The sequence below is a fragment of the Pipistrellus hanaki genome (genome assembly GCF_964339955.1).
Source record: "Pipistrellus hanaki genome assembly, chromosome: 13".
NCBI classification, from domain to species: Eukaryota; Metazoa; Chordata; class Mammalia; order Chiroptera; family Vespertilionidae; genus Pipistrellus; species Pipistrellus hanaki.
In genome coordinates this window covers 9,120,801-9,146,155 of record NC_140515.1, presented here as the reverse complement: position 1 = coordinate 9,146,155, position 25,355 = coordinate 9,120,801, and the positions used below count along the sequence as shown (strand labels likewise).

The following is a 25,355-nucleotide window of genomic DNA, read 5'->3' as shown; positions in this document are numbered from 1 at the left end:
CAGCTTAGCAACAGTCTAAGAGTTTGGGCTTCCTTGAAAATCACTTTAGTTTTCACTAGTTGTGAGATGCTGAGATGTTCAGGGGGTGCGAGTGCAGGAATTAAAACGCATGGCGAAGAAATCCTAGCCAAGCTTTTACTGGCTGTCTGTATGGGGTGTTGACCACAGCTCATTAACACATTTGAATCTCATATCCGCTGGATGACAGGTACTTTTTCCTGCCTGTTTTGCAAATGAGAACATGGAGGTGTGGGCAGGTGAAGTCACAGAGCTGAAGGGGGAGAGCCGGGATGTCAGCCTGGGTGTGCGGCTCCAGCGCCTGTGCTGCTTCCTGTCTGTCCTGTGGGTTTTCATTCAAGATCCTGAATGAGGTGACATTTCTTCCTCTGCCTTTTTTTTTTTAAATATATTTTATTGATTTTTCACAGAGAGGAAGGAGAGGGATAGAGACCCAGAAACATTGATGAGAGAGATACATTGACCAGCTGCCTCCTGCACACCCACCATGGGGATGTGCCTGCAACCAATGCACATGCCCTTGACCGGAATCGAACCTGGGACCCGTCAGTCCACAGACCAATGCTCTATCCACTGAGCCAAACCGGTTTCGGCTTCCTCTGCCTTTTTATGGATGGGTTTCTCCCAGCCCAGATTCTGAATTAACCAAATGTTCAGTTATTGAGGGGCCAGGAAGAGTCCGATGTTACAGAATTGTCTATCAAGTGTATTTATTATGTCAAATCAGCTATTGATTATAAGGCAGCTGTTTGAGAGAGGAGGAAACTCTATTAAATCTATACATTGATTATAAGATCTGTTTTATTTGAAAAGTCTAAAATGCAAAGGGAAAGTTTGTCTTAGAATTAAGAAAATACTCAGATCTCCTTGGAAAAAATGTGTCTCTGTCACTGGATGATTTAAGCAAATTGTTTGAGTTAAGGTTTTCCAATACCAAGTTTCTAGTATTATCTGACTTTATGAGGTGGGATATTTGTTAGAGAACATACACCAAATTTACCCATCGAACATGTATTTATTTCAGCCTATTATGTGCCAGATATTGTAGGTGCTGAGAATAGAAATGTGATTCCTGTCTTCATGAGTAACCAGGTATATTTCAGCTCCATCACTAAGTTTAGGGGCCTCATCCTCATGGTCCAACATGGCTGCTGGGGCTCCTGCCATTACAGTCAAATTCCAGGGAACGTGTTGGCAGAAGTTTCAAAGAATGGTATATCTCTCTTTCTTTTTAATTCTTTATTGTTGAAAGTATTACATATGTCTCCTTCCCCTCTCCCCCATTGACTTCTCCCTACCTGCCTCCACCCCTAGCCCATGCCTTTACTTCCCTACTGTCTGTGTCCATGGGTTATGCTCATATGCATGCATACAAGTCCTTTGGTTGAACTCTTGCCATGGTCCCCTTCCCTTGACTTCCCTCTGAGGTGTGACGGTCTGCTCGATGCTTCTATGTCTCTGTATCTATTTTTGTTCATCAGTTTATGTTGTTCATTATGTTCCACAAATGAGTGAGATCATGTGATATTTATCTTTCTCCAACTGGTTTATTTCACTTTGCATAATGCTCTCCAGGCCTATCCATGTTGTTGCGAATGGTAAGAGTTTTTTTGTTTTTTTTTTCACAGCAGCATAGTATTCCATTGTGTAAATGTACCACAGTTTTCTAATCCACTCATCTGCTGATGGGCACTTAGGCTATTTCCAAATCTTAGCTATGGTGAATTGTGCTGCTATGAACATAGGGATACGTATGTATTTTTCTGATTGGTGTTTCTGGTTTCTTGGGATATATTCCCAGAAGTGGGATCACTGGGTCAAATGGCAGTTCCAATTTTAACTCTTTGAGAAACTCCATACTGTTTTCCACAGTGGCTGCACCAGTCTGCATTCCCACCAGCAGTGCACGAGGGTTCCTTTTTCTCCACATCCTCTCCAACACTTGTTTGTTGATTATAGCCATTCTGACAGGAGTGAGGTGGCACCTCATTGTTATTTTGATTTGCATCTCTTGGATGATTAGTGACTTTGAGTATGTTTTCATATGTCTCTTGAGTATGTCCACTTTCGAAAAGTCTATTTAGGTCCTTTGCCCATTGTTTGATTGGATTGTTTATCTTCTTTTTGTTAAGTTGTATGAGTTACCTATAAATTTTGGAGTTAAACCCTTATCAGAGATAACATTGGCAAATATGTTCTCCCATGCAGTGGGTTCTCTTGTTGTTGGTTTATGGTTTCTTTTGCAGTGCAGAAGCTTTTTATTTTGATGTAATCCAATTTGTTTATTTTTTCCTTCGTTTCCATTGTCTTAAGAGATGTGTTCGTAAAGATATTGCTATGAGATATGTCTGATATTTTGCTGCCCATGGATTCTTCTAAGATTTTTATAGCTTCCCATCTTACTTTTAAGTCTTTTTATGCATTTTGAGTTTATTTTTTGTATGGTGTAATTGGTGGTCTAGTTCATGTATCTGTCCAATTTTCCAAACACCATTTATTGAAGAGATTTTAAAAATATATATATCTTATTGATTTTTTACAGAGAGGAAGGGAGAGAGAGAGAGAGAGCTAGAAACGTTGATGAGAGAGAAACATCGACCAGCTGCCTCCTGCACACCCCCTACCGGGGATATGCCCGCAACCAATGTACATACCCTTGACCAGAATCGAACCTGGGACCCTTCAGTCCGCAGACCGATGCTCTACCACTGAGCCAAACTGGCTTCGGCTGAAGAGACTGTCTTGATGCCATTGTATGTTCTTGCCTCCTTCGTCAAATATTAATTAAGCATAATAGCTTGGGTCAATATCTGGGTTCTCTGTTCTGTTCCACTGGTCTATATGTCTGTTCCTGTGCCAGTACCAGGCAGTTTTGAGAATAGCTTTGTAATATACAATAGCTTGATATCTGGTATTGTGAGCCCTACAACTTTGGTCTTCTTTCTCAGGATTGATGCGGCTATTCTGGGTCTTTTTTTATTCCATATACATTTTGGAGAGTTTGTTCTACATCTGTGAAATATGCTGTTGGTATTTTAATTGGGACTTCATTGAACCTGCAGATTGTTTTTGAGTAGTATGGACATTTTAATAATGTTGATTCTACCAATCCATGAACATAATATATTCTTCCACATGTTTATATCTTCCTCTATCTCTTTTTTCAACATTCTGTAGTTTTTCGAGTACAGTTTTTTACCCCCTTAGTTAAGTTTATTCCTAGGTATCTTATTTTTTTGTTGTTGCAGTGGTAAATGGGATTGTATTTTTAGTTTCTCTTTCTGTGAATTTGTTATTGGAGTATAAAAATGCCATAGATTTCTTGGTATTAATTTTGTATCCTGCCACTTTACTGGTATTTTCTAAAATGTCACAAAAGCCATTTGTGGTACACCAGAGCACATCAAATGGCCTAATCAGAAATGGATATTGGCCCTTGTAAATCAACATCCAGCATTCAGGCTTATCAAGTCTTTAAGGATAGTTTGATTCAGGTGCTCACTGTCATCTAAACACCAGCTCCTTCTTCACTCTTCCTTGTTCTCAGTTCTCTGTCCCCTCTTTCACTGGTTTGGCTTTTTCTTTTCCCAGATAGGTCCAGGAAATTTCAGATTTACCTTCTACATTCTATTATTTTCCCAAAATTGAGTTTAAAGAGAGTTATTTTACCGTAGTGGTTCTAGTCAAGGGCATAGAGCTGACTCTTATTGGACCATCTTGTAGCATGAGCTTCAATGTGATTGGCCAGCCTGGGTGTGTCTCTATGTCTGGAATTAGTAGCACCACCCTAACCTCATGAACTGAAAGTGAGCAAGCTGATTCTTCAAAGTGAAATCAAAATATTTTGCCAAAGAAGAGGGACAGGATCCTGGGCACGCATCGATGACATGTGACCACAATAGGCCATCATTCCCATGTGTCAGGCTGCCTCCTCCACCTGATAGTGCCTCCCTGAACTGCTCCTGAGACCACAGTTTGTACTGTTGTCTCAATTTCCACACAGCATGCACACTTGGCCGGCATGAAGTAATTACTAAGTGATGGTAGGGTAAGGCTTCTGAGTATTCTCTGACCTATTAGGATGTGGACCAGACAGGCCCATAGAGCATACTTGAGGCAATTGTTTGAGTAAGTCTAGAAGGGCTTTCTGTCTTTGAAAAGATCCTTGCAATTATTTTCACACTGATGACTGATTTCTGTCATTAGATTGTCCAAGTTTGGGATAAAAAGTTCTCCCTTTTAAAATACTCTAGGTGAGCCTTGCTGTGCCAATTACACACACTCATAGGGGATGCATTTTTCAGAACCTTTTAAGACATGGCAGTTGGGTGTGAATGGAACAGAGTGTGGTCTAGTAGATGGAGGGCTTGGTGTGAAGACAGAAAGCTTGAGTGTCGGCCACACCAACCTCATCTGCTTTAGAACTGTGTAATGCTCTCGGACAGTTTCTTGAAGGGAGTAGAGTGTTAAGAGTATGCCACACCATAGTGGCATCTTGGAGATGGAGAGCAGTGTCATAAAGTGAGGAAATGGCATCCTCATATCCTTGGTTGAAAATACTGAGATGCACCTTCTCCTTAGTTGGAGTGTATAGAAGTGAGAAACTCTTTGGGAGTGGTGAAAATAACCAAATTTAAAAAAATCTGATGATAATAATTGCCTGGAAGAACATTGTTCATATATTACGAGGTCTGTTAAACATTTCTGGTCATCACTCCTAGTTGAAGAGTTTTTTTTAAGCAAACTCTCTTAATATATTTTTATTTTATTTTATAAATTGTGTACATGTGCCACCAGACTAATATTATAGTATGCAAGATGTACAAAAATACAAAATAAAAATGGTGAAATATATACATATACACATATGTATATATGCATACACATCTATATAATAAAAGCCCAAGCGACCTTTCTGGTGAAATGACCAGAACGACCGGTTGCTATGATGCACACTGACCACCAGGGGCCATACGCTCAACGCAGGAGCTGCCCCCTGGTGGTCAGTTTGCTCCCACAGGGGGAACACCACTCAGCCAGAAGCTGGGCTCATGGCTGGCAAGTACAGCAGCAGTGATGGGAGCCTCTCCCGCCTCTGCTGCAGGTGGGTGGTAAGGAATGAGCGGTCTCAGTCTGTTAGAGCCCAAACTGTGAGAGGGATGGCTGAGTGCCGGGGAGATTAGGCCTAAGCCAGCAGTGGACATCCCCCAAGGGGTCCCAGACTGTGAGAGGGCACAGGCCGGCTGAGGGACCTGCTACCCCCTCCCCACCCCTGTGCACAAATTTCATGCACCAGGCATCTAATATATGTATATAAGCTAGAGGCCCAGACCTGCCGCACAGGTGGGACCCAGACTGACTCCTGCCATGCTGTGAGACCCAGAGTCAGTCCCCACACGCCCGTGCGCACCTCACCAGCATGCATCCTCCTGGTGACCAGTCTTTGGTCATTCCACTGTGACGGCATCACGATCACAGGGTGTCTGTAAATTTTTCCTTCCTGTGCTCCAGCCTGTCATTTTTTTGTACCCTCTTTTAGGAGAATATTGATGTATTGGGAACATTATTAAGGTTCTCTTGATTTTGAGCTAATCAATTATTGAGATTACTCTTTTAAAGGTACCTGCGAAAGGTCCAAGTTAAGGAATATTGATCTTAAATAAATGAGTGCCTTCAATTTTTTATCAACTAATAGTGCCTACGTGTTGAACAAAGGAGATTTCAGATTTTAACTTATATATCATTGCTGGTCTTTTTAGTATGTTTTCCTCCTTCTGTACAGTGAAAGGCACACAGCCCCAGAGGCAAGAGTCCCATCCACTGTGGACACCATGATGTCCCTCACAGGCAGAGAGCCTGGCCTTTGAAAACATTCAAATATTGGTTGAAGGAAAGAAGAGGAGATAAATAACACCTTGCAAGAACTTTTTATTTTTTCTGCACCAGGAACCTGTAGTATTGGTTGTTTGGGCTGGTAATATTACTGGGACGTGCTGGAATTTTGGCAGGTCTTCATTTTTCGGTTTGAGTTTTGACTAGTAAAACCTGATGTTGGCAAAAATCCAGAAGATCTCAATTTTTGAAGCTGAACTGTGAAATCTGGTACTTTCACATTTCCATGGTTAGACTCGGCTATTTTAAGTACAAATGACAGTTTCTTACTTTCTTATTTCAATTTCAATATTTTCTTATTGGTACTTGCCTCCATGGTACATGGTGAAAAAGTCTTCCTTAAATTTGCAAAGTGATTGCCTTGGAAGGACTGGGAAGATGTACAATCATTCCGAAGTGTTCGAGTGTCACCTAGAAAGACATATCCATTTTCCAGCGCGTACTTCAGTGGGTTTTGCACTTGAAGGCACTTTCAAAAGACTCCTGAGAATTTCTTCCAGCTGACAGAACAATCTGGTCAGGGCAGTTTCCGTAGATACAGCCTGCGATCCTTTTAGTTGTGATAAAGAGTTCTGTTGTAACCATAAAGGTGCACAGGCATTTCAGGACTGCTGCCTTTGTCTGCCAGTCCTCCTATTTCATCTCATCCCACACATTGATTCAGTATGTAAGGGCTCTTCAGAGCTGCCAGCCTTCTGGAGGTAGGCATGGAGTGTGAATTTTCTCAGTTAAGGACGGAAGTACTCTGGTCTAAGAATCAAAGGTGTGGGTTTACGTGCAAGTTGCAACTAAAGGGCTGGGTGAACGTGGGTGTTCGTTAGTTTCCAAACATGGCTAGACATCAGAATCAACTGCAGAATATATTTTAAAAGATTTTTAAAAGTGATTTTTAGAGAGAGAGGAAGGGAGTAGGGAAACATTAATTGACTGCCTCATGTACACCCCTTACCAGGAATTGAGCCCAAAACTTGGGCATGTGCCCTGACCGGGAATTGAACCAGAAACAGTGCACAGAACATCCCCAATCAACCGAGCCATATTAGCCAGGGCAACTGTAGAATTTTGGTAGACATATTGATTCCTGGGACTTACCTAAACTGAAATCAATTTCTAAGGACAGAGACTGGGCATTTTGATCTTAGACAGGTGCTCAGCTGATTGAGTGACACCCAGCCTGTGAGTTTGGAAACCCAATGGCTTCGTCCCTCCATGACATAGGTTCCTCACTTGTACTCTGGGAAGCTGATGTTCTGTGCCTTTCTGTGTCTCCACTGCGGACGTGAGCCATCACGTTGTGCTTTCCTGTGCAGACTCACACTGTGCCCTAGTGCAGGCCAATGCTAGGCTATGAGCTCTAGCAACGGAATGATTATCATGAATATTAATTTTTCTTGGAGAAAGATACTAGGACTTTAAGACTCATGTGATAATCGCAGGATAAATTATCTTCTCTCTTCACCTTTGAAACATGTTGTCAAGTTCTCTGATTTAAATATGGATGCCCAAACCCTAAAAGACAAATCTGCGATGGTGCAGACTTGCGTAGAGGCGTGTAGGAAGTCACTTCCGTGCATCAGGAATGAAGTAGCATGTTCAGTTTTGTATTCTCCTTTTTTTTTACTAAATTTTGAACTCTGTTCCCATTTATTGGACTATGTTTTAGTTATGTGCTTAGCTTTTTTAAAATTGGATTTATTGGGGTTTCATTGGTTTACAAGACCATACAGGTTGCAAGTGAACAACTCAAAAAATGTGGGCTGCTTGACGAACTCGCATGCCATCCTTGCAGGGGCCATGCTCACCTTCTGTGTATTGTTCCAACTTTAGGGATGTGCTGCCGAAATGAGCACTGTCTGCTTAGCTTTTTACGTCTGTTACAAACTTTAATCATCATCACAGTGCTGACAGACAGAGGTATTAAACAAATACTCTATAAATAAGGAAAATTGAAGCTCAGAGATGGACTAACTTGGACACAGTTACAAGTTAGTAAATGGCAGAGCTTGATTCGGTGTGAGGAAATGAAAAGAGGAAACGCAGGGGAAAGTTTGTCATTTCCTTCAACCTACAGGACAAGTTCCAGATGACCTCGGTCTCCTACAGAGACCCCGGCGTGGAGGCCAGAGCCTGAGCCTAGGCCTGTGAAGGGCTCGGCAGCACTGGCTGTCACCGGGAGGAGAAGGCGGCAGGTGGTGCTTAGGTGCTGGGTGGTGGATTACATGGAGTTCCTGATATACTGAAGTGGCCAGCGAAGGCAGTGGGATTAACTATTTGAATTTAGAGTGTGCCAAATAATGTGGAGCGCAAGTCCTCAAGTATCTGTGGCTAATTGGTGTCCATATTCTAGCTACTGGGTCCAGCACTTTAACTTAGTAACAAGCTCATTTAATCAACACCATAGCTTTGGGAGGAACATTCTGGAGAGGTATGGAGAGGTGGGAGGGCTCCTTAAAAATCACTGCTTACCAGGGACTGAACTAGAATGCAAGCCCCATTGATGGCAGTCCCAGCTCAATGTGCAGGGAGGTGTGAATGGCTTCCGTGAGTCCTGTGTAAGCCAGTGCAGGCTTTGGCCTCTTGGCTTTCAAAGAAGAATCTGGTGAGGTGTGTGCCTTCCCACACAGAACTAGGTAACGGTCAGATAATCTAGATGATTGGCTTAATTTTAAACTATATGTCCATGGCTTTAAACTTTCTGAGATTAGAGACCAGGTGGTCCCAGCACCTGGCAGAGAGGAAGCACTCCCTAACTGAAGGGTGTCTTCCCACACACTGAATAATCAAAAGGCAGTGTTTATTGAAATACTTTTCATTTTGAAAATTGAGCTGTTAGCTGTACCTTTTTAGGGCCACCCTGAATTTATTGAATAAATGACCTTTACATAATCTGATTAAAAGGAATCAGATTTGTGGAATTAAGATTATCTAAGGCAGGTTGAGTTTCTCTGGCCCTGGATGAGTTCAGTTAGCTTCTAGAATTAAATGCATTTGGACAGCTCTCCTTGCTTGCTTATATCAGAGACTTCAGTATCAGGGTCTTATTTTACAATAGACAGTTTAAAAACTAAGATTTTTTTTAAAAAAGGAGCTAATAATTAGAAAAGTAATTTCTGTAAGGTTGTATTATATAATTGTACAGAAACCTATATTATTTTATTAACCAATGTCACCCCAATAAATTCAATAAACATTAAAAAAGAAAAAGAAATAATATGCTTATGGTCACTGGTAATGTTTAAAACATTTATGCTTATTTGTCCTGCTACCATTTAAAAGTGTGGATATCTTCATTTTTGTCTATAAGGTGCTCATTACAGATTCAATTATTTTGAAGAGAAAGGGATGTTTAAAAGGTTGAAAGTGAAGCTGAGAACCTGGAGTTATCTTAATGACATAGAAATATCCCACAAGGAGTGTGTGCAATGCAGTAACTGCAATCTTCCTGTGCACTTTATTTTTGGAACATTTGTTAATAATGTCAACTAGTGAGCTCTGCTAGGTTTTCTTAGTGGGGTTTCCTTTTATTTACATGGATCTACTGTCTCAATATGTTTTATTTTCTGATTGGATAGTTCAGTAAATACTTTAAATGACATTGTTATTGACATTAAAGTCCAAAGCCTTAATGTGGTTGGTAGCTCATAATTTTAATTTAAGGAGTCTCCAGAATGCTTTACTGTTAATTGACAGGATTCCTCCCTCCCCTTTCCCCCCCTCCCCTATATCACAGCCAGTGGGCAGCTAATTAGTGCAATTATTCTGCAGCTGCATTTGCTGCTGCACAAAGGGTTGCTCATGTTCCTATCAAAAGATCAGCCTCTCTGGAAATGTCCTAACCTGACAGGCTTTGACTGCTAAGACTGTTTATTTATTCATTTTAAGTAATACCCCACCCTGCCCCTTTTCCTTAGTTTGGGGAAGTACTAGTGCATTTTAATTTTGCTGATCTTCTGCCAGTTGAACAGATTATTTTGAGTAATGGCTACTTTTATTATGTGGATGAGCACATGGTTTACTCATAAGCAGGGTATCAGCATTGTCCACTCGGTGTGCCTGGAGGAAACAGTGATGGAAGAGGGATGGGTTGCTCTGGGATTCTGAAGGCTCAGAGCACCCTGTGCTGGAGGCAGTCCCTGCGTTCCCATCGGGTTGTCAGTATCCTGTCTGTGATGGATCCGGTCCCCTTTTCTAGCCAAGTGATGACTGACCACTCAGGCCACTTTTTCATTTTCTGAAATTAGCAGCATATAGTCTGCCATTGAGAAAAATCATTATGGCTTTATTTAGCTTAGTGAGGGAAAGACTGAGCAAGAAATTTTCCTGTAATTCCACTCTGATTCTGGCAACTTGGCAACTATGATCATCTCTAGGCATTCCCTGTAGTCATGTGTATTTGTGAGCATACACATGCTATTCTTATTTTAAATTAAAATGTAAATACATTTTTGAATCCTACTTTTTAATGTACTCTTATTACAGGTATTTTCCACTTTGCTCTGTAGTCTCTATTTTAAAAAATGCTACATTACCAAATTCATGTATCATTCATGTATTCTGATTTACTTTTTTAAAACCTATTTTATGCTTAAATCTCTTAAATTGTTGTATTCCCCACCACCACCACTTTGTTCAGGTGTAATTGTATGTACAGTATTTGAGGTATATATCTATATGTACGTATTGTGAAATGGTTGCAATCAAGCTATAGAACACACCTGTCACCTCACATAGTTCCATTTTTTTATTTTTGTAACGAGGAGAATTGTTCCCTACAGCCTCCACACTGTACCTCAGGTCCTCAGACCTTACTCATCTTGTAGCAAAAACGTTGTGCCTTTTGACCAGCATTTCACTCCTAATTACTTAACCCTTCTCAACAAACTTAGGTGCACAGAACCTTTAGCAACTTGAAGATAGCTTTTTAATGTCAGGTTTTCTACATTTTGAGTTAAATTTCCACGAATGAAATTTTGAGTCAGATTGTATGAATAATTTCACAGCTTTTAATAAGACCTCTAAGTTGTGCTCTTAAAAGACTGTAATGATACTTACCTGCAATGGTCCAGAGTGATGGCATCCTTATACTTCTTCATTGGTGCACTTTTAAAAAATTAGATCATACATTGAATACTATTTTGCATCTGGCTTTTCTAAGTTTATTATATTTTGTCCCCCAATATTTCCACTACTCACCTGACACCTTACGTACATGGTTATTACAATATTATTGACTGTATTCCCTATGCTATAGTTTACATCTCCTATTGTGACTATTTTATAACTAACAATTTGTCCTTCTTAATCCCTTCAACTTTTTTTTTTTAATCTTTACTGGAGGATATGTTTTACATTTTTATTTGATTTTGAGAGAGAGAGAAAGGAAGAGGGTGTGAGAGAGAAACATTGACGTGAGAAACATAGATCAGTTGCCTCTTGTACATGACCTGACTAGGGATCAACCGGGGATCAAACCCTCACCCTGGGTATGTGCCCTAACCCGGAATCGAACCCACAACCCGTCAGGGCATGGAACGTTGCTCCAACCAACTGAGACTCACCTGCCAGGGCAATCCCTTCTTTTTCACCCAGTCCCCCAAGCCCCTCCCCTCTGGCAACTATTTGTTCTCTGTGTGTATGTGTCTGTTTCTGTTTTGTTTGTTCATTTAGTTTGTTCTTTAGATTCCACATATAAGTGAAATCACATGGTATTTGTGTTTCTCTGAATGACTTATTGGTCCATCTGTGCTATTGCAAATGGTAAAGTATATGGTTGTCTAACTCCTATTCTCTACACCTGAAACTAATACAAAATAATATTGGATGTAAACTGTGATTGAAAAGTAAAACTTTAAGTTCTTTATAATAAAATAAAATATATCTTAAAAGAACAAATAAAAGTAAGTTGATTATACTGTGTGGTTCTTATTCAGAACAATACATATATTTCTCTACCTTTAATGGCAGCTTAGTATTATATTATATGAACCTGCCACAGTTTAGGGAAACGGATAAATAGGTAAACTGCCAGCTAGCCCTCTGTGATGGAGTTTTCTGGACGTGTGGGCGGGGCAAGCATAGACAGTTCTTCACCCTCACCGGCAGAGTCCGGAAGAATTCCTGAGGGTGGTCGATGAATTAAAGGCTTTATTTTGTTTTTTTCTTAGAAGGTAAAGACAATACTGGGGATCATACTCTAACAAGCTGCTTCCCTTGAAGAGTGACACAGGAGTGAATCTTTTCTGGAATGTCACCTTTCTCCATTTCTGGATGCTAAGATTTTGCATTGTTTGTTCTGAACATAGCTTTTAGAAAAGCACATTGGAGAGGCGAAGAGCCTCTCAGACTCCAGCCCAGCCCAGTACACTTCCCTTTGGCATCACTGTGGGCTCTGCCTACGGTTTAGTGAGTGAGGAAAGCCCTCTGTATTCAGTGTAGCCCTTTAGGCAGCTTAAATCTAACCTCATTCCTGTTGTTAGTGTCTCTAGTAAAAGTGGACAAAGGGATAGGAGTCCTTTAAGTATGAAAAACAGTCCCATGTTGTAAGACTGCTGTAAACATCCCTCTGTTCCTACTGTATTTTAAGATCACTTACGTTTTTATGGACAATTAAGATGCAATAATAAAGTATGATGAATAAAAATGGAAATAAAGAACAGTTAAATGTTCTAGGTAACAGTGACTATTTATTGAGGCAATAATACATGGTATGGTGCTCATTGTACTAGGGGATTTATGTGAATTATTTTATTTTACCTGATTCTCACAAAATCCTTCTTAGCCAGGGCTTTAAAATATAATGATGCAATGGAAATTTAAAAAACACACCTCCCATGTTCATAAATGGATAATTTGGCAACACCTGTTGTCATCCCTCTGTTCTGGAAGTGTTAGTAACTGCCAATGTCATAAAACTGGCAAAATAAGTGATTGAAAAACCTATTTAGGAAAATTAGGAAGTCATTTCTTCTCCACTGGTGACTGGTGTCCAAGCCTTAGAAATAGCTTTGGGAAGAGGCAGTCCCTGCCAGAAGGCAGCTTCCTGGGGAACTCGGAGGAAAGGGCATGCCGGGTGTGTCAGAGGACACGCACAGAGAAAACCAGGCGGCGGAGCCAGGGGTCAGGCCAGCTTCTGCTCCTTTTCCCAGTGGCTGAGGTCAAGTTCAGTGTGAATATTTCCCTCCAAGTACTTCTTTCATTAATGGTTTTTACTTTCTGTATCTTAAATGACCCCATTGGCGAAATACACCTTTCCTTTATAGTACTCCATGTTAGTAAACATTTCAGACATCTTCGAGGAATTGCGACAGCATGTAGTAGTTATTTAGTTAGATTCTGTTACAAAGAAGCAAATCAAGCAATTCACTTTTACATGTAAGAATCGGGTGCCATTGTGTGCATCGCTTCTCAGCCACGTGATAAAATGCCTCAGTGGAATCACGACTTATTTTAATTCAACTGCTAATGACTTGCTATCACCATGTGTTCTCAGTTATGTGGAAACTACTGTGCAACTTGATTACGTTTGCCAGCTTCATTTCATGGGGCATCATACAAGTTAGGATACCCCAAATGCAAATGAAAGGTCTCACTAGGGAACTAAAGTGCATCTTTTTTTGGTTTTCCCACAGCAGTTCCGAGGAGCATCCTGGGGCCTCCAAGCCTCCGCTAAGCTCCTCCAGCATGACATCACGCATCTTGCTACGCCAGCAGCTCATGCGTGAGCAGATGCAGGAGCAGGAGCGCAGGGAGCAGCAGCAGAGGCTGCAGGCGGCCCAGTTCATGCAGCAGCGAGTACCTGCGAGCCCAACGCCGGCCATCAACGTCAGCGTGCCCACCACCCTTCCCTCTGCCGCCCAGGTGCCCATGGAAGTCCTTAAGGTACGTGAGTGTGGCTCTTGTTGGTTAGACGAGCCCTCTGCCAAATCAGCATTTTCCAGCTTCTAGGCGTTTTATTTGTCTGAATGTGTACTTGGTCCTAGCGACCTGTCTGAATCATGCCAGTCATCGCCAACCCGACTGTCCCTCCATGCTTTGGACTGTGAGATACCTGCATGCTCTTGGCACCTAGTGCTGACCTTGTTTACTGAGGAGAGGGAAGTTTCATGAGAAATCACAAGTAGGAATGGGTGTCTGCTGCATCCATATCTTCCATCCTCCTTTGGGAAAGTTGAAAATGTAAAAGGAGCTCTTCTAATGAGTTGTATGCATTTTCCCCTAATACATCCCATGGCCCTTCCTTAAGTTTCTTCTCTCTGTAGTGAGTAATCTTGGCTATAGAGCCTGACTCTTTTAGAAGGCTCTTCAGGTGTAACCGGGAAGAGCTCCCTTGCTCTCCTCCCTCGCTTTCCCTGCCAGAGGGCACGACCCTGGGCTGCAGGGAGTTGTCTGTGTGGTCTTTGATTCCGGGCTGGAGGGGAAGCTGCGGATGGAGCCCGTCAGCTTCATTCCAGCAGAGCCACCGCTTCCTAATTACTGGTAAAACTAACGTGAGCGTAGACCTCCATCTCACACAGGTGTACTCCACATCGCATTTGGGAGAGACTCTCTAGTTTAAAGATAAACACCCCAACTCTTAAATATGACTGATGCAAGAAAAGTTCCCTTAAAAAAGTTTTAACCCATTCACCTAATTGATTCATTCTGAAGAGTCTGAGTTAGCTACTCTTTAAACACTGTGAACTTCACACACCGGAGACTCATTGCTGGTCTCTGCTTCCTCTGTGCTCACAAAACCATCTCCCACAAGTTAGACTTTTCTGTTAAAACAAGTAGTGGGATGATGTGTTATAACTGGGAAGCAATATGTGATCCTACCCAGGAAGTAGGACAGAGATTCTTTAAAAATAATTTAAAGTAAATTGTTTTTTACTTGCAAAGACTTTTTAAAAATGTAATGATGAAATCATAAAACTCTTTAATGGGGGGGGAAACAAAGGATTAAAATTCTTTTAGAACAAAAATGACCCAAACAGTTTAGCATAAAAGTTTACTCTAATGTGATTGAAATTCTGGATATTGCTCAATTAACAGATATATTACCCCACCCCAGTCACCCCAACTAAAGGCAAGGTTTTCTCTTGGGAAAAGGTTGTATATTAAATCTTTGTGTTCTATTTGGGTGAAGATTGGCAGTCAATAAGTTTTTATAGACTTAAGATTTATTTAAGACTTAAGTTGTCTACTAATTACAGAAATCATAATTGTTTTATCTATACTTTAGATTATTTAAAGTATGAATTAGTAAAAAATACAGAGAAATATGTTTATTTTATTCACTGTATTAATCAACTTTTAATATCTGAAGGTCAAATTTTAGAAGAGAACATGGATTGTATTATTAGTAGTTTATGTCCAATTCAAAGGTAATATTTGATATTATGTTAAAGTATATTAATTGAAATCAATATTCCTATTAATGGTATTATATTTCATGGTGGGGAAGTTATCCAAATGCAATGTGTTGAACCATTTTCATATCATCTTAAAAATGCACATTATTCCTACATGTTCTTGTTACTTAAAATATGTTATTTTAAAAATGATTAATATTAAAATCTTTAGTATGTGGTTTGAATAATGTATTTGTTTTCCTCATATGTTTCGGTTAACTGGTAATACTATAATAATGGCTTGAGCTACAGTCCCCACTAGGTGTGCCAGGAAAATGTCCATAGTTAAAGCACAACTAAAGTGTTAGAACCAGGAGACTTCATCTAACTAAAAACGAGCAGTTGGTAAATTTATGTTTCATGTTGAATACAGGTGATCTCTGCCATGCATCTTTACACTGCGTAAAGTAGTGAAGTGTGTCATGTAAATGAAGAACAAGAATTGTTGGCATAGCAATGATGATGGTTTGAAAGCTAGGCAGATTTTAGTAACCTTAAGGCCAAATAAAACTATATGATTTCATGTGACATTCTAAGAAACACAAATAACAGTTTTAAGGAGAGTATCATATTAGTGATTGCTTCAGATACTTAATGACATAGTACTTTATAAAAATTGTTTACATATTTTTAAAAGTGTTATGTATAAAATATGAAATATTTGTTATAGAAAGGTGAGATAAATGTATTTTTTTCTTTTCCCATTTAAATCATAAGCATAATTTTATAAAGTAAATGGTTAATAGCAAAAAGTTAATATGCTTAATTTTTGACCATTTTTCAGTAAATGTATGTATTCAAGGAATGAGTAATATCAAGTTGACCAATTGAGTGCATTATGATACTGATTATATGGAAGGTGTGTTTTCTGAGTGTAGTGAGGAAACTCTTCATTGGATTTTAAGGAGTGATACTGCCCGGGTGGAACCCCGCTTCCCACGGAGGCAGTGGTGCCCGTGCTGCAGGGAGAGCACCGGGAAATCTCCGCTCCCTGGTCTGCGAGAACGTGAGAGAGGATCGCACACAGGGCCAGCTTGCTGACACGGATAGGCTGTCAGTGGGCTGAGGAACTGATTTCAAAAGCTAAATGGGTATTTTCAGGTTAATCGCCCCCCCACTTTTTTTTTTTTTTTTTTTTTTGGCAGTTATGCTTAAAATATATGAAACTATAAAGTGTGTTTAAAAATTGTTTACAGCATCTGGCAAACTAGGTCTAGTCCTTGGAATTCATAATAGAGATTGGAAATTTGCTTACTTATCCTCCCACGGTCGTCATTTAGTCTGAAAATTTGTGAAGGTTTGCAGGATCAGCCTTGAGTTTCCCTATTGATTTAATTAGTTTGTACCTTTATTCCTGTTGTTGATTTTCGTGTTGGGTGACATGGAATGTTAGATGCTTTGCGATGTATTTAAGTACTAGAGATATCCTCTGGGTTTGAACAGCCCTGCTCAGTTGAATATTGTAATTAAGGTTGCTTCATCATAAATTAACCAATGTAGTGCATAATATGTTTTTTTTGCAGTGGTGAACACACCTTGTATTTTAAATTATGAATTATAAAAAAGGAACATTAAGACCATTAATGGAAACAGTTTCTTCTCCAGGTGGGTTTTGTTGACATAGGAATCACACAAACCTGAGGTTTGAAGTTTGATGCACCTTCTTTCAGAGGAAAGCAGAGCACCCAGGTGCAGGCCCTGGGACACGCCGGGTGTCCTAGCTAGAGCGGCATGGCACCCAGCCCCGGGCTGCTGTCCGCACCCGCACGGAGCACGTGTTTTCACTGTCCCGTCTGCCTAACAGGACGCCAAGCACCGAGTGCTCAATCCCACCCCAGCTCCTCTCCCCACCCGGCCTGCACAGCCTCTGACAGTTTATCGTTAGAGAAAATTGGTTTATACTTTGAAAATTTTCCTCTGTTTAGAGCTTTGTAGGGAATTGCCAAGGATTTCTACACTCTCCCTTCCTTTCTTTGCCTTGGAATTTAAAACTTTAAAGGAAGATGTTCTCTCTGGAATAGATCGGGCATTGACATTTTCTGCTCTGTAGAAAGGCTATAAGAATTTAAAACAAAACAAAGAAGACTTTTGTAACGTTAGGATATTTTAAGTAGTTTTGGAGAACTTATTTTTAAACGTTCCTTGTTTGCAGATCATTTCAGGCGGCCTAAGGGACCAGGCAGCTGCTGTGCTGTTCCTTAAACACAGACACTCTTACCAGGCCCACACGGTACTCATTTGCTCCGGCATAATCGGTGGGCGTCCCGTTGGGACAGTTATTCTAGGGAAGTCCTACCTGTCTCCCTGTTCTACACCCAGCATCCGGGCTTTTGCTAATGAAGGCAAGGACAGGTGACTGAATTGCTGGCCTTTCTGTACAACTTAGGAAATGTACCTGGTGTAGACCGTCCTAGGTGCTGCTTATTCCTTGGGTATAATGAAGACCTTGGAGGGGGGTGTGGAGGTACAGAGGGCTGGTCGATGCAGCAGGAGGAAAGCTCCCATAGCGCCCTGCGCATTAGGCTTCGTTCGGTTTATGTATCCAGGGGCAGAGCTGCCACAGCATAAGAAGCAGGCCCGGCACTCGCTTTTCAGATCTGCTGCCTCAGCCCCTCAGTTAGGGGAACCTGTCGCTAGAGGCCCTGTCTCCATAAGAAAGGACACCTGAGCGTTCTAATACCACTGTCCCTGGCTGTCACGTCCTCTGTCACCTTGTGAGCCGCAGGAGCATTCTGCGAGCCTGATCCAGGACTGTTTGTGAACTTCAGAGTCCTTCTGTTTTTGGTTCAGACTCTGTCTGTGTAAGGCGTCCTTCTTCACAGGGACAAAGGGACTCCGTTTCCAGGTTCGCAGAGCGAGAGGCCACATCTCCCTGCAGGAGTCTCCTAAAAGTATCACTTTGACGTGTTCTTCCGTTTTAAAACTCATTTTGTTGACTAGTACAGATTTCCAGTGCAGAAGAAACAGCGCCAGGGCCGCTCCGGGCTCCCTGCCCTCCCTCTCGGGCCCGGGGCTGCTGTTCGGGGAGGCGCAGCCTTCCTGCCAGAGCTGCCCACCTGCCCTTGCAGTGGGGAGAGGTCTCTTCGAAGAGACTTGGTGAGCAGTTCTGTCAGGTAGACATAAACGCTTGCTCTTTGGTCACATTTGCAAATAGAACAAAAGAAACAGAATTTCTCTTTCTGGGTTGTCTCTACTTTTGAGAATATGGCTCCAGCCTCCAATCTTCCTTAGGCAGATTGGTCTGAAAGCAATTGGATTGTTTGGCGTCACAGGTGTGCCCGTTTGCATGGGCCCCAGCTGGCGGCCAGTTGCCTCCCCTGCTGTGTGACCCTGTGGGGAAGGACGTGTAATTTCGGGGCTGACACCACAAGGTGCTCTTAGAGCTGTCCTGCATGGTGACACGAAGCAACACGGGCCAAGCAGTGCGGCCGTCTTAGTGGAGCCTGTTGATTGCTATTGAGATGTTTTCTGTCTGCACTAGTACCTGGTGATGAGACACTGGCTGAAGAAAGTGCGCTTCACTTAGAAGTTTAGGTCTAGTCCACTTGAAAGGGTAGACCTAGGCAGAGCAACTATCTAAAACAAGCTATTCCGCCTTGACAAAGCTAAGCCTCTGAATTAATTCACTTTTCTGAAAACACTGGGACATCTGTTCCAATCCCACAGTCACTTGGGAACGTGGCACTAAGTGGAAATGATCCCCCCCCGTGATTACAGGACATGAGTATGTGGCCGGCCCACTGTGTGTGGGTGCTGCTCCGGGAGCTTTGGGAGGCCCCTTGTGCCGTCAGCGTGCTGCGTCGCAGTCACTGAAGGCACCTTGGGTTTCCGTGAGGGTCACCGCCTCCGCTCTTTGTCTGCTGGAGGAGGAGCCAGACTGACGGGCTCTCGCCCTCACTGGCACGTTTCTTATGATGACCCATGCTACTGGAGCAGGTTAGCATCTAAGGAGACTATCAGGAGCTGGAGCTTAGGAGTGGCTCTGAATGGTGACTTCTTTCTCCGGTGACATGCCTCTGCAGCAGCAGCGATATTGCCCCAAGGGGGGTGAAAATTACATCATAGAGGGCAAAAAAGTCTTAGCTATTTGAATGATTTTTAAATATATATTTTATTGATTTTTTACAGAGAGGAAGAGAGAGGGATAGAGAGTTAGAAACATCAATGAGAGAGAATCATCGATCAGCTGCCTCTTGCACATCCCCTACTGGGGATGTGCCCGCAACCAAGATATATGCCCTTGACCGGAATCAAACCTGGGACCCTTCAGTCCGCAGGCCGAAGCTCTATCCACTGAGCCAAACTGGTTTTGGCTGATTTTTTGCCCCATGGAATGTGTGCCTGTTGAGATTTCCTGGGCATGGGGATGGGAATGGGGATGGGGATGTGTGAGAGGGAATTGGGAAAGAGTATAGAAAGGCTCTTTGGGGTGCTGATTATGAAAGAAGGGTGGAGAAACATCCTGGCAGAGGATCAGCATCTGAACTCCCTTTGTGTTGTGTGTAGAGGACACTTACCAAGGCTCATAACGCCACGTTCTAAGTGGTCTGTGTCGCCCTAGGAGAACTGTTGGCATGTCCAGCATCCTGTGTCTCAGATGGGACCTGAGGCAAAGGGGATAAGTAGCTCACCCAAAGTCGCTGAAGTAAGTGAGGCAGCGGGATTGGAACCCACTTGATTGAACACCAGACTCCTAACTATTGGTGGGAGTACCTGTCCCAGAGTGAGTGGCCTGAGGAACTCCAGAAGGGAGAGGCAGTCACCCACATCCATGGCAGCCTAGGGTGTATTGCAAATGTTTATTATAGAGCTTCAGGCCATGCCTTAAAATGCTAATAGGAATTACTGGCATAAATGTGGTAGTACCTAAAGCAGCCTGGAGGAAGGAAGGAGGTGACTGCCGTGAGGTAAACTAGTGGGTGAATTGGGTGGTAGGCTGACAGGCCATATCCTTCCAGCAACCCTATGGAAAAGGTAGGAAAAAGCCTGTCTTCCAGATGGGGAAATAGGTGTAGAGATATTGTCCCTGGCTCCTGGTCACACAGTTAGGCTCCATATCCTACCCTAGCAACTTATGCCTCTCTGGCTTCTACAGAGTTTAAGGATGTGCCCTAAACATTTGCAAAGAATCACCAGTAACACTATGTTAGAGCAAAGGGGGAGCACAGAGAGACTACAGGGGGTCTCCAGACTTAACAGAAAGGTGCATGACCTTAGGCATTTGGAATTGGTAAGATCATCCACATTGAATACTGAACACATCTCCATTAGTCTCCACCATATGCCTGACTAAAGATCTAGAATTGTTCTTGCCTTGACCACGATAGTACTTTATGGTTAGTAATAGTCATCGTTATTCGTTAAAAAGCGCTACAGTACCCAGACCTCATGGCTCAGTTGGTTGGAGCATCGTCTCATACACTGAAAGATGGAAGTTCCATTCCCAGGCAAAGCACAGACCTGGGTTGCAGGTTTGATCCCTGTTGTTGTTGTTGTTTTCTCTCTCTCCATCCCTCTCTCTCTAAAATCAATAAAAACATATTTTTAGGTGAGTATTAAAAAAATAAAAAAGGAACTACAGTGAAAGTTTCTGAAACATAACTCAAGGTCACTTATGCTCCAAAGGTCCTGGTGGCCAGACTATCACAATTCAATATGCGTTACAGTTCTATTTATTTTAATAAATTTGTTTTATTTTAAAGGATTTTTAAATACTCAATTTGATAGACTCACACACATCTTTCAATATGAATTTTCTGCTGAAATTGTGGTTGCATTTGTAGAGTTTCTTTCACTGCCTCCCTGCAGTATTAGCGCTTTGCTCTAACATTTGAAACTGGAACTTTGGTTCTGGTTATTTTTCTATTTGTTTTAAAATGAATAATGTCAGCTGTCATAAATTTTAAATAACTGCATGAAAAGGTCACCAAGTCTTATGAATGTTACCTACTTAATCTCAACAATTAAAGACCATTGACTTGACTGACTACCTTCTATAGTGGCACACGTAAACTAATTACTAAAACTCTGTGACATATAAAAAATATATATTTTGCCAATATGACAGAAAAATAGGTATACTTTTGATTCATTCACACCAGATAGCAGTTGTTGTGTTGGCTGTTGTCATTCTTTTTATTTGACAATCTTAGGGAAAAGAGGTTGGAGGTACACACTCAGGTACTGCAGGTTTTAAACATTCTCATGGCACATGGGTTGAAAATCACTGTTTTATAGACATGCTCTTAAATAGTAGCAATTATGGACATGCATAAGCAAAATCTAATTTTAACATTGCCCTATTAAAAAAAAAAAGTGGGTGGGATCTGTGTTAAAAATATGTAAATCAGAACAGTGGCTTTGCTTAAGGTGATAGCTGCAATCGGTACTAGAATCTTGGCTCTTGCCCTGAATATGTCTCTTTTTATTGACTTCTGTGAGCCTGAACTTTAAGGAAAATTTAGCTCCTGGCAGTACAATAGTCTTCCGGTCCTTGTTTATAAAGTTGAATGTTTTTGTGTATTGATTTATAACTTTGAAAATGAGAAGAATAAAAATGGAGCTTATGCAGCAGATGAAGTAAGAGGCTGTTATATAATAGTAGAGAGAGTGATCTTAGGAAAGTAGGTGTTTTTGTCAGTCATTTAGAAAAGAGAGACTGTCCTAGAACAGTGTATACATGAATCTACCCCAGACTGTTCCTACCAGTTACCCGTGGGGTGAGATCTGGGAGTGGAGCCGGTGGTGGTCTGAGCCTGTTTGCTGTTTTTTATAGGAGAGCATATGCGTTCATTCTGAATGTAATGCAAACGAGTGTCCTGGCTGCCTTTCACTTGGGAGTCTCCGGGTGTTCTCTTCACCCCGGTGTTGGGCAGCACATTTCAGTCGGGCAGGCTTACTGGACTTGCTGATGCACATTATGTGACGAGTGGTCTTTTCTGCAGAAAGACAGCGAGGTCCTGAAAACTAAAAAGGAATAAAAGGACTTGAATCACTAGCTTGTGAATAAAATTTTAAAGTAGTTAAGAGGCCCAAGATGAAAAGAAAAATTCAGATTTCTGCTACCTTACCACCGCATAGCTTTGGCGTAATCTCCTCTGTTGGCCCTGAGTTTTGTATAATTAAAATTTAGGAGCTAGAAATTTTGTTGAGAGTTAATTAGAAATGACAAACCAGAGACATTCCTGATGGTTAGGAAAGGCTTAAGAAATTCCTATTGGCTAAATTACAAATATGTAACATTTTTTCTGAACACTGCAAGGTAGTTCAGATGCCTAAAGGTGACAAGATTAGCTCTATTTTTCTAGTGAAGTAGTAAAAATTAGATTAATGAGTGCCAGGCAAAGAACCTTTTCTTTCTTCTTCTTTTTTTTCAAAAGAAATCTTACCTTGAGTACAGACTGTGGGGATCCGTGCCTTAATTAGCCACATGCTCTTTTCACCTCCTGGGAAATAAGTACAGGCTGAAATTGGGGATCAAGAGGCAGCGGCACACTGACTTAGCACACCCTGCTAAGTAATTCACCAAGGAATGCTGGTAATTAGGCCTGCCGCTTTCAACTCTTGGCTTATTTCATAAAACTGGTTGATTTAAAGTGATGCCTGCTGATTTATGACCAACACGTTTCAAGACTGAGACTTGGCTCTTAAACAAAGCTATATTGTGCGGCGATGGGAACGCGCCCTCTTGTATTTGTTCTTACAAATTCTGAAGGGCCATCTATAGGCTTCTGTTAACTGCGCTGTGTTTTCTTTTACCCCATCAGCATATTCCAGGCTTCCTTTTGTCTCCTGGTGAAGAGATGGGGAGCAAATTAGGCTCTTGGAGGTTTGGCTGTGAGGTGCTTGTCAGAGCGTGTTGGCTCCTTGTGGTTTGATGGAATGTAGTTGGAGTCCTTCCTCTGGTAAGACAGGAGATAGTAATGGCCTTTGGTCCTCCTGCATTGCCAAGTGTTTGGTGAGATTTAGGACAGCCAGGTTAACCTTGAAAGATTGAATTTATGAGAAGCACAGAACCATATAACTTCAGCCCTGTAACCTTGGCATCCAAACAGTAAATTATTATTTGGATGCCAGATCCCCATTAATGACAACTGATGTGCTTCATTATGTATTGAGGTGTGACCGTCTTCAGCATCCCTGTGGAAAGTCTAGGATTAGCCTGACTCCACTACTGACATGGATGACCTTGGCATATTTCCTGTTCGCGGGCCTCAGTGCCCTCATTTTGCTGAGGGTAAGGTGAGGGTTTACCAGCACAGCTCCGCACAAGAAATAGAATATGAGCCATAGAAGATTTAAATTCCATAGCAGTCACACTAAAAACAGTGAAAAAAGAAACAGGCGAAATCAATATAAGAATATATTTTATTATGTAACCCCATGTATCTACAATATTATCATTTCAACATGTAATCAATATAAAAATTATTAAAAGATTTTAAAGTTCTTTTTTATAATAAGTCTTCATCTGAGTCTTTCACACTAAGTGTTCAGAATCAGGTGTACGTTTTACACCTACAAGCACATCTGAATTTGCATGCTCATGAGGGAGAAGGACGACGTCCGTCCATGCCGTTCTTTGACTGCACTTCCACAGCGGTTACATTGACAGGCAGGGTATTGAAGACCTGTGTTCTGGTGACTTTTAGATACTTTTTATCTGTGCTGTGGAGGTGAGGCCCTCTCTTTTCTCTGTTCACTGCAGTATGTTTTTAGGACTTTACAGTACGGCTGGTAACTCAGTGAAGCCAACCAGGCACCCAACATTTGTGTGTTTTGCCAACATTTGTGGGTTTTTAAAAATATATACTTTATTGATTTTTTACAGAATGGAAGGGAGAGGAAGAGAGAGCTAGAAATATTGAGAGAGTAACATTGATCAGCTGCCTCCTGCACACCCCCTACTGGGGATGTGCCTGCAACCAAGATACATGTCCTTGACCAGAATTGAACCTGGGACCCTTGAGTCTGCAAGCTGATGTTCTATCCACTGAGCCAAACCGGATAAGGCGCCAACGTTTGTTTTGATACTAGTTTTTAACCATTTATTAAACTAGAATTAATATTCTTAAATGATAATTTATATATTTTAGGTATCTTGTCATTTCCTAATGCAAATGAGTTTATTGTGTTGGAATCAGAAAACTGTTGGAGATATTTAATGTGATCTTCATATAAAACTAAGCGCCTACAAAGGTGTGTGCTCACCCAGTTACAGTAAGAAGGACAACAAGAGAGCAGGGCTACCAACACTCATAACTTCCTGAAAAAAGCCACTGAGTTGTCAGACCCTGGTTTTCTTAGTTTAGAATTACACACTCTCCTCACTGCTTATTAACGATGTTGTTATTGTCTTATAAGATATGTGAATAAGCATGCAGGCCTTTGTAAAGTTGATTTCAATTTTCTAGTAGCTTTCCAAATGTACATTAAAATCATATGCCACAATAATTTTTCCAGCTCAGTAATTGGCATAATCTAGATAGAATTTATATTGCAATGTTACCAGTATGGATTGTTGTGCCCATTATTATTGACAACATAGGATCACCGATTATCTCATAGATGAGAGAAAAACCAGAACATTCTAAAAGGTTGGTTAATTTTTACGTAAAACCCTCATTCAGTTTGATGTGAATCTAAGGAATGTAGGACTTCAGTGGAGTTTCTTGGAAAGTATTCTGGGGCTATTCTCACAGGGTCCTCTGGGCCTCAGTCCCGGCACCGCTAGGAGCTGTTCAGAAGGGCAAACTCCTGAGTCCCTCCCAAGTCTCTGAGCTAAAGCTCTGGAGTGGGGCTTGTTATCGGGGTTTAGCTGCTTTCAGATTGAGACTAGCGCATGCTCATATTGGAGAAGCACTGCTGTAGGGACTTGCGAGTTAATTTGTAAGAAACATGAGAAAAATTGGGCAATATTAGTGCAAATAAAATCAACCAAGTTTCTTTTTTATTAAATCCTCACCAGAGGATATGTTTTTGTTTCTTTATTGATTTTTAGAGAGAAACATTTATCAATCAGTTGTCTCCCAATACATGCCCTGACTGGGGATCAAA

General features: G+C 41.4%; 1 protein-coding gene across 8 annotated transcripts in view; it reads left to right on the top strand.

Moving 5' to 3' along the window:
* The window catches only part of MITF (melanocyte inducing transcription factor), a 215,938-nt gene that overhangs the window by 127,624 nt on the left and 62,959 nt on the right, over nucleotides 1–25,355 (top strand). For 5 of the 8 annotated variants that reach the window (XM_084902863.1, XM_084902864.1, XM_084902865.1 and 2 more), the window contains exon 2: nucleotides 13,539–13,788. In XM_084902863.1, coding sequence (XP_084758989.1) covers nucleotides 13,539–13,788 — 250 coding nt within the window. The remainder of the gene's footprint in view (nucleotides 1–13,538; nucleotides 13,789–25,355) is intronic. The other 3 variants (XM_084902866.1, XM_084902860.1, XM_084902862.1) reach the window with 1 other exon arrangement.